At 48.9% G+C, this 9,001-nt stretch overlaps 1 protein-coding gene across 1 annotated transcript; it reads left to right on the top strand.

Moving 5' to 3' along the window:
• Positions 1 to 659: 659 nt before the first annotated feature.
• LOC111144125 (NME/NM23 nucleoside diphosphate kinase 6) lies at positions 660 to 8,187 on the top strand. Its single transcript, XM_022498278.1, has 6 exons — positions 660 to 818; positions 3,217 to 3,313; positions 5,576 to 5,678; positions 6,777 to 6,816; positions 7,243 to 7,403; positions 7,681 to 8,187. Exons 2-6 carry the CDS (start codon positions 3,224 to 3,226, stop codon positions 7,845 to 7,847), a joined length of 561 nt encoding a protein of 186 aa, XP_022353986.1. The 5' UTR covers positions 660 to 818; positions 3,217 to 3,223; the 3' UTR covers positions 7,848 to 8,187.
• Positions 8,188 to 9,001: the final 814 nt, after the last annotated feature.

The following is a 9,001-nucleotide window of genomic DNA, read 5'->3' as shown; positions in this document are numbered from 1 at the left end:
CGACTAGCTCCCCGATCACTGACTAGCTCCCCATCACTGCCTACTGACACCTAGACCGCAGCCCGGAACCCTGGGTCACCCCCACGTTAGCTGCGCTCCCTCGTGTCTCCGCGTCGCTTGCAGCTCGAGACTTTCAAAGGCGGCCTCGGCCCTCGCAATCAGCGCACAGCTTCTTCGTCCTGCACGTACCTCCGGCAAGTACTGGCCACCAACCTCGTGCCAGGCACTAGCCTAGAAAGAAAAGAGAGCGCGAATCGGGCAAGGAAGGTCCGTCCCACCTCAGACCGCCACCTCCCCCTCCCCACCCCTGCGCAGGGCCGCCCAGGAACGCCGGCCTCCCTGCCGCCTGAGAGCGCCCGAGCGCCACCTCGAAGAGGCCGCTCCCGCCCGAGACGGCTCTGTCCTCTCGTGAGGCCCGGGACTAGCCCATGGGGAGAGACAAGGGCCACCAGCGTGGCCGGACCTCGGGCTGCAGGCCGCCTCGCCTCAGCCCGGCCGCTGCCACTCACTGCGCCGTCCCCTCGCGGACCTCACACACCCTGCGTCCGCGACCGGCTGGGTCCGCGGCTTCCCGGCGAGGACCCCCAGCAGGGCTGCCCGGCCGAACTCCCGAAGGACCCCGCGGGGGCCGCGCAGGCTAGCTATCGCAGTGCCTGGTGGCCGGGCTCCGCGCTGGAGGACCAGGTGACTCCAGACCTGAATTCCGGCTGGGCTGGGGCCCCAAGAACCCTGGATCTGGGGTGCGCTTAGGTCCTGCTTCGAAGGCCAGGAGTCGCGCGGCTGTGGGCCCGGAGAAATGAGGGCCAGCGAGGAGAGGGGTTGGTGTCAAGAAATGGGGCTGAAAGCCTGGTGGTTGGGGAGCTGGGCCTCAGGTGTCGGGGTGAGGGTAGGGGATGGGGAGACGAGACAGAGTTGAGGGGTTGCAGGCCCCCGCGGCGCCTGGGAGGAGGAGGGCTCGGTCACTGCCCTCCTGGAAGCAGAGGAATGGGCACCTCAGGCATGGAGGCGAATGCCCAGGCAACTTCAGTAATTTGTGATTCTCTGATAGAGGAAATTTAAAGTTGAGCGATTTTCTTGACCTGTCAGCATTTGTTTTTGTTTGTTTGTTTTGTTTTGTTTTGTTTTGTTTTAAAATTTTATTTATTTATTTGACAGAGATCACAAGCAGGCAGAGAGGCAGGCAGAGAGAGAGGGAGAAGCAGGCTCCCCGCGGAGCAGAAAGCACGATGCGAGGCTCGGTCCCAGGACCCTGGGATTATGACCTGAGCCGAAGGCAGAGGCTTAACCCATTGAGCCACCCAGGCGCCCACAGCATTTGTTTTAAAGACTGTCTTTACTTAGCTGGCATTAGGAAAGGAACAACATCCTTTCCTGGAGAGCCCCTGGCAGCTTGGCCTTGCAGTAGCTGAAGGAGGTTCGTTTGGTCGTTCATTCATTCATTCATTCATTCAACAAATACTGGTGAGAGGCAGCTATGTACTAGGCACTTGGCATAGGTACTGGGAATAATATGATGAGCAAAACAGACCCCTGCTTTAATAGACCTGACCTAATGGGTGGAGACATAACTGAAGAAAATGTCCAAAAAGCTATATAATAGTGGAAGTAAGCTAAGATCTAGTGGGTAAATAGGAGGTTACCAGAGGAGACACATTCTGGACTGTGGAAACATCTCAGGCAAAGGGCTAAGGAGTGCAGTGATATAATTAGATTTGCATTTTTCCTTCATTGGCTGCTTAGCGGAAAACAGATTATAGAGGCTGACAGGAGTAGAAATTGAGAGGCCATGGAGGAGTTGCAGGAGTCCCAGGAGGGTTGATGATGTCTTGGACTGGGGTGGTGGCCCTGGAGAAGGAGAGGAGTCTGGTGATGAATGTGGATGTGGAGTGAGGGTGGGGAGGGGTCAGGGATATCTCTCCCTAGATTATGGTGAAGATTTGGTTTGCTTTTGGGTTACTCACAACCTGGGATATTAGGGAGAGTGGGTTGGCTGATCTTGAACCAGTTAGACTACACTTAGTTTTGTGGTTTGAGTGGAGCATCCAGCTGAAAACTGTAGAAAGGACATGAGTAGGGGAGACCCTAGCCCTGCCTTTGACATGACTGTCGGACCTTAAGCCTGAGAGAAATGAGAACATTGTCCATACTGACCCTGTGTGTGTTCATGGAAGCCTTCTCCATATTTGTTGGTAAATTTAGGAGCTCCACCAGATAATCTTTTGAGACCTAGTTCTTGGTCCTGATCAAATGATCAATTTCTCACATGTGAATAGCATTTCACAGTTGGGAGAGACCTCAAATTCTTAGTCCAGTTTATTTATTTTTAAAAAACTATTTATTTGAGAGAGTGAAGAGAGAGAGAAAAGGAGCAGGGGGAGCACAAAGGAAGAGGGAGAAGCAGACCCCCAGCTGAGCAGGGATCCAGCCATGGGGCTCAATCCTGGGACTCCAGGATTGTGACCTGAGCACAAGGCAGACGCTTAACCAACTGAGCCACCAAGCGCCCCATCTTAGTCCAGTTAAAAAAAAAAAATACTTTCATGTTCCTATATCATTTCCATAACTATTTATTGAGCTCTTACACCATGCTAGACACTAGGAATACAAAGATGGACAGATACGACCATATAGGTTCAGTTAGTCAGTTAAACTGACCTTTGTCGTGGGCACTGTTTCGGCAGCTTCAGATACGAAACAATTACAACTGGTCCTGGACCTCGGAGTTGCATGTCCACAAGCCTTGCCATTGAGGACAACCGAGTGTATTAAAGGATTTGATTTGGGCAGGGGAGATCCTGACCTATCTGTAAGATTAGATAAGAGATGGTATATATGCAGCAAACTTCTGCGGGTATCCTGGCAAGGTCCCAATTCTTGTCCATCCAATCTTCCAATTCTAGGATTGATGGGAGCACATTGTGGGATAGAACACCTTATGAAAGGAAACAGTTATTGTACCTTTGTGGCCAGGCTGTTTAGCAATGTAAATTATAAATCCTCTAAAACACAAAGAAAAATTAGGAAGTGAAGGGAATATTGGCAGAGACAGGCAGTGTCTAAACTTGAATTTCTCCTGAATAGCTAACTCCTTTGTATGTAACTGCCACAGGCTTTGGGAGTGACATCCCTGTGGGCTTGCAAGGCAGCGTGGCTCTGGAGTAGGGAGGGTGGGGAGCACACCACTGATAGGTCCCTAATCCAGCTTTCTGATGGCAGGAGTGAGATGACCTCGATCTTGCGGAGCCCTCAGGCTCTCCAGCTTACTCTGGCCCTGATCAAGCCTGATGCTGTTGCTCACCCCCTGATTCTGGAGGTAAGAAGGAATCCTAAACCTCTTACTGTATGCCCTGGGCACTGCATCTCTTTCTGGTGCCACGGGGCCACTTGTGAAGACTGATAGCACAGTCCTGTGCAAGACACAAAGCTAGGAGCTGTGGACTCTGACCCTAAGAAGACTAAAAATCTACTGGAGAATTGGGGCAGATTAAAAATATAAGGATCCAATACAATAAGAAGAACCAAACCTCAAGACAGTGCATGTATATTAGTTTTCTGTTGCTGTGCAACAAATTACCACAAACTTAGCAGCAAATTGCCATAAACTTAGCAGCTTAAAATAACATTTATTATCTCACAATTCTAGAATTTAGAGGTCCAGTAGGCTCAGGTGGGTTTTTCCTCAGGATCTCAAGGCCCAAGTCAAGGTATCCACTGACCAGGTACTTAGCTAGAGGGTCTGGGGAAGAATCCACTTCCAAATTCATTCAGGTTGTTGGCAGAAATTGGTTCCTATGGTTATAAGACTGAGGTCCCCATGTCCTTGCTGGCCTTCAAGCGAGGACTGCTCTGAGTTTTTAGAGACCACTCACATTACTCATCACATGGCTCACTCCATTTCAAGACAGCAACAGTGTATTTAGTGCTTCTCACGCTTTAAACCTGACTTCTCCTAGCCAGATAAAACTCTGCTTTTTTTTTTTTTTTTTAAGATTTTGTTTATTTATTTGTCAGAGAGAGAGAGAGAGAGAGCAAGCACAGGCAGACAGAGTGGCAGGCAGAAGCAGAGGGAGAAGCAGGCTCCCTGCCGAGCAAGGAGCCCGATGCGGGACTCGATCCCAGGACGCTGGGATCATGACCTGAGCCGAAGGCAGCTGCTTAACCAACTGAGCCACCCAGGCGTCCCAAAACTCTGATTTTAAAAAGCTCGTGATTGGGGCACCTGGGTGGCTCAGTCGTTAAGCGTCTGCCTTCAGCTCAGGTCATGATCCCAGGGTCCTGGGATCGAGCCCCACATCGGGCTCCTTGCTCAACAGGAGGCCTGCTTCTCCCTCTCCCACTCGCCTTGCTTCTGTCCCCTATCTCGCTGTGTCTCTCTCTGTCAAAAATCAATTAAAAAAATCTTTAAAAATAAAAATAAAAAAATAAAAAGCTCATGTGATTAACTGGGCTCCTCTGGATAATCTCTGTTTTGATTAAAGCAAAGTGAACTGATGGGTGCCTGGCTAGCTTAGTCAGTTGAGCATCTGACTCTTGATTTCGGCTTAGGTCATTCTCTCAGAGTCATGGGATCTAGTGTTGGGCTCCACACTCAGCGGGGAATCTTTTCAAGATTCACCTTCTCTCTCTCTCTCTCTCTCTCTCGCCCTCTCCTGTCCCTCCCCAACAATGCTCTCTAAAATAAATAAATAAATCTTAAAAAACAAATAAAGCAAAGTCCACTGACGACAACCTCAGTTACACCTGCAGAATCCCTTTTGCCATGTAATGTTACAATCATATTGCTTCATATTCACAGTCCTGGAGAGAAGGGTGCAGAATCTTGTTGGTACTGGGGGAGGGTCATTGTAGGGTTCTACCTACAATAGTTCTATAAATACTAACTGAGCAGCTCTGCTAGGTAAGCTGACTGTGGTGCAAAGGAAGACCAGAGCAGTCAGAAATGGTGGCATGCACGTGTTGGGACCTGGCCATGCTCAGAGGAAGGGTGGACTTCAGTCAGTGCATGGGGGTGGGGGGCAGATGTTCCACAGAGGGAGATACTGAGGCAGGAACATGTGTGGTGGATCTGGGGGCCACAGGAAGGCTGGGCCGGTGGGACTAGAATTGGAAGAGGTGGAGGGCAAGGAAACTATAGCCTTGAGCACTGGGCTAAAGTAGTTGTACCTCATTCTATGAATAAGGTTCTGACCAGAGTGTGACATGTAAGTTATGGTGCTTTTAATCTGTCAAATGTGATGGTTTGGAGAGAATGGGACAAACTCAAGTCAGGACCACCATCAAGAGATTTTTATGATGGTCTGAAGGGGGGTGGTGTGGGTTTCTGCTCAAGGAGCTGTAGGAACAGAAGGACAGAGATGCACTTCCTGCCCCCTGCACCCGGGGCTCATGCTCTGGCCATGTGACCAAAGGTCTTTACTTCACCTCCACCATCTTTCTCTTCTGACCTGACAATGGGACAGACCCTCATGTCCTGGGCTCTGATGGGTCCTCGTGGTTCTTGTGGTCAGCCCGGGTCTCCTGTTCACTCATATGGTCACTTTGACCAATTTTTGTCTTTGACGTGATGTTTATCCAGGCTGTTCATCAGCAGATTCTGAGCAACAAGTTCCTTATTGTACGAATGAGAGAACTTCTGTGGAGAAAAGAAGAATGCCAGCAGTTTTACAAAGAGCATGAAGGTAGGATCAGCAGTCCTCTGAGTGGGAGGCTTCTCTATCCCAAGACGTACGCAAGAGAGATTTTCACCTGGATGCTCAATGGAAGGCTGTCTCTGACCTACCAGCTGTCAAATTGCAGCCATTCTAAAGTCTTGCTTTATATACAAACTTTTCATGATTATCAATCTTTTAAAATTACTTTCTAGGGGGCACCTGGGTAGCTCAGTCAGTTGAGTGTCTGACTCTTGATTTCGGCTCAGGTCATGACCTCAGGGTCATGGGATCGAGCCCTGCATCAGCTCCCCACTCAGTTCGGAGTCTGCTTGTCCCATCTCCCTTTGCTCCTCCCCCCGGCTTGTGCTCTCTTTCTCTCTCTCATTCTAATTAATTAACTAATTAATTAATATTTTAAAATATATTTTTTAATTATTTTTATTAACATATACTGTATTATTTGCCCCAGGTGTACAGGTCTGTGAATCGTCAGGCTTACACATTTCACAGCACTCACCATAGCACATACCCTCCCCAATGTCCATAACCCAACCACCCTCTCCTTAGAAATATATATTTTTTTTCTAGGAGGGTTCCACTTCCTAGTCCCAACCAGAAATTTGGTTTTATGTCCTGATGATATCAGTAGTTAATAGTGAATGTTTACTCTTTTAGACATTGTCCTAATGCTCATGGTTGCATTGAATTTTCTCTAGAGCCCTGTGACATAGATATCATTAGGTCTCCAGTACATAGATTAGGAACCCGAGTTAGGGAAGTTAATGACCTATCTGAAACCGCATAGGTTGTAAGTGACAGGGCCTGGATTCAGACCCAGATATGTCAGACTCCAAAGTCCTCTAAAAGAGTTTTTTTGGGGGCACCTGGGTGGTGCAGGTGGTTGAGCTCAGGTCATGATTTTAGGGTTGTGGAATCAAGCCCCATGTCAGGCTCTATGCTCAACATGGAGCTCCCCTGCCCCTCCCATCTGCACGCTCTCTCTAAAGTGGATGAATATTTTAAAAGATAAAATAAAATAGCTTTTATTATTCCAAGTAAGGAGGCAGAAGTACTAAAAGTTCTCTTGGGCACCAGTGTCTTGATGAAGTTACTCTCTCTTTGCAGGGCGTTTTTTCTATCAGCGGCTGGTGGAGTTCATGGCCAGGTACTTCTCATTTTCATTTCGGCATATTTATGCACCAAGATTTACCTCCCCCTGCTTCCTAAATTTGTTGAATTCATTTGACACTCTTTAAAGTTGTAATCGGTGTTAAGTGTCTGAAGAAACATGGCTTGGGACCATGTCTAAACCAACACCGACCTGGTAGCCACCTGTCCCATGATGGTTAGTGGTCCAATGGCTATAGAACAGTATTGGTGAATGCTACTTAACAACTCTGCTGACCTCTGTGGCCTTTCGTGTACACCCACAATGGCCTTCTATCACCTGCAACTTGAAGCAGCATGGGTACTTAGCCAGAAAAGCATGGTATCTCTCAGGATGTAGTGTGCCTTTATTCGTGCCCTGCTCACAGTGTGCCCTACTCAGCCACACAGCCAGATTCTTGACATGTGTTCCTCCTGTATACAGCGGGCCAATCCGAGCCTACATCCTGGCCCACAAGGATGCCATCCAGCTCTGGAGGACACTGATGGGACCCACCAGAGTGTTTCGAGCACGTCACGTGGCCCCAGATTCAATTCGTGGAAGTTTCGGCCTCACTGACACCCGCAACACAACCCATGGCTCAGGTGAGTCTGCCTCCTCTATCCTCAGCAACATATAAGGGAGGATGGTTTGCCATTGGTGCTCGGGCCATATGGTGGAATTGAGAGCCAGGTAACCTTGCTGTGAACTTTCCTCCCAATGGCCTTTCTGGCCCCTGTGGCCTGCTCAGCAGATGTGGCCCCAGGACCGAGGGTCAGGCAGAACTAGAGGCTCAGGTTTCTGAATCTGATTATAACTGCCTCTTGCCTCCATCCTGCACTCCCTATGAGAACCCTTTCTCTTTCTTACCTCTCCTTATAGACTCTGTGGTTTCAGCCAGTAGAGAGATTGCAGCCTTCTTCCCTGACTTCAGTGAACAGCGCTGGTATGAGGAAGAGGAGCCCCAGTTGCGCTGTGGGCCCGTGCACTACAGCCCAGAGGGAGGCATCCACTGTGCAGCCGGACCAGGAGGCCCAGGACCAGCCTGACACAAGCCTGTTGGTCTGTGAAGACTGGTGGCATTTCCCAGCCTTTTCTTGGAGACCTCCTGGGACCAGGGAGGCCTGGGAATCATGGCACCATCTCTGCAGGCACCACACCCACCCGAGGACCTAGCTCCTCACTGCCGCCTGCTCTAGGATCTAGCTCTCTATCTACCTCTTTTCAAGAATGTTCATGGGTGATTCAGAGAAATAATGGCTCCTCTCTTCTCTGAGAACTATTTGTCTTTCTCAAGGAGCTTGCCTAACTGACTTGCCTGGAAAATGCAGTGACTCTATAAGCACCGTTTGGCCTATCTTTCTTAATAAAAGTCAGTGTTCTACTAAATCCTGAAGGCTAAGAGCACCGTTCTACGTGCTTTCTCTCTCTCCTTAAGTGAAGTAATTAAACCTGTCCCAGGGATGCCTGGGTCACTCAGTTGGTTAAGCATCTGACTCTTGATTTTGGCTCAGGTCATGATTAGGTCATGGGGTCAAGCCCCACGTTGAGCTCCATGCTCAGCACAGAGTCTGCTTGAGATTCTCTCTCTCTTTCTTGCTCTGCCCCTCCCCCTGCTCTCTCTCTAAAATAAATTTTAAAGAACAACAACAACAAAACTGTCCCAAACCCAGTACCTGGTCTATGCTAAATGGAGAGAATTGTGCAGAAATCTCCCAGAAGGTTCACACACAGTGTGCATCTTGTCTAGTGCATGAAAGCACCCGGTGACAGAGCTGAGTGTGGGCCCAAATCCATGCTGTGCACCTGGCATAAGTCTGCCTCCTAGGGGAGGGGGCACCTTTTATTTGAACAAAGGTGTGTCTACCCAGTAGAGGCATGTTTCTATGACTCACTTTTTTTTTTTCTGATTGCACAAAACCACTAAAGTCAGCCACATCTGTGTTGGAGATGAGGATAACAGCGACCTATTGCTGCATTACAAATCACCTCACAATCTAGTGGCTTAGAACCATGGTTTATCTTTATGTGTCTCTGGATTGGCTGGGTGATTCAGCTGGTCTCACTGGGATTCACTCATGTAGCTGCAGGTAGGTCAAACATGGTTTTTTGTTTTTTTTTTAAGATTTTATTTATTTATTTGACAGAGATCACAGTAGACAGAGAGTCAGGCAGAGAGAGGGAGGGAAGCCGGCTCCCTGCC

Source organism: Enhydra lutris, unplaced genomic scaffold (genome assembly GCF_002288905.1).
Source record: "Enhydra lutris kenyoni isolate GAN:26980312 unplaced genomic scaffold, ASM228890v2 scaffoldscaffold10, whole genome shotgun sequence".
Classification (NCBI taxonomy): Eukaryota; Metazoa; Chordata; class Mammalia; order Carnivora; family Mustelidae; genus Enhydra; species Enhydra lutris.
The sequence above is the reverse complement of the archived record's forward strand: the minus strand, read 5'-3'. Positions and strand labels throughout refer to the sequence as shown.

Bases quoted from the DNA above. Each gene is read 5' to 3' on its own strand.
- LOC111144125 (XM_022498278.1), top strand. From the start codon at position 3,224: ATGACCTCGATCTTGCGGAGCCCTCAGGCTCTCCAGCTTACTCTGGCC. The intron at 3,314-5,575 runs GTAAGAAGGAAT...ATGTTTATCCAG, and splicing joins CTCACCCCCTGATTCTGGAG to GCTGTTCATCAGCAGATTCT. The intron at 5,679-6,776 runs GTAGGATCAGCA...CTCTCTTTGCAG, and splicing joins GTTTTACAAAGAGCATGAAG to GGCGTTTTTTCTATCAGCGG.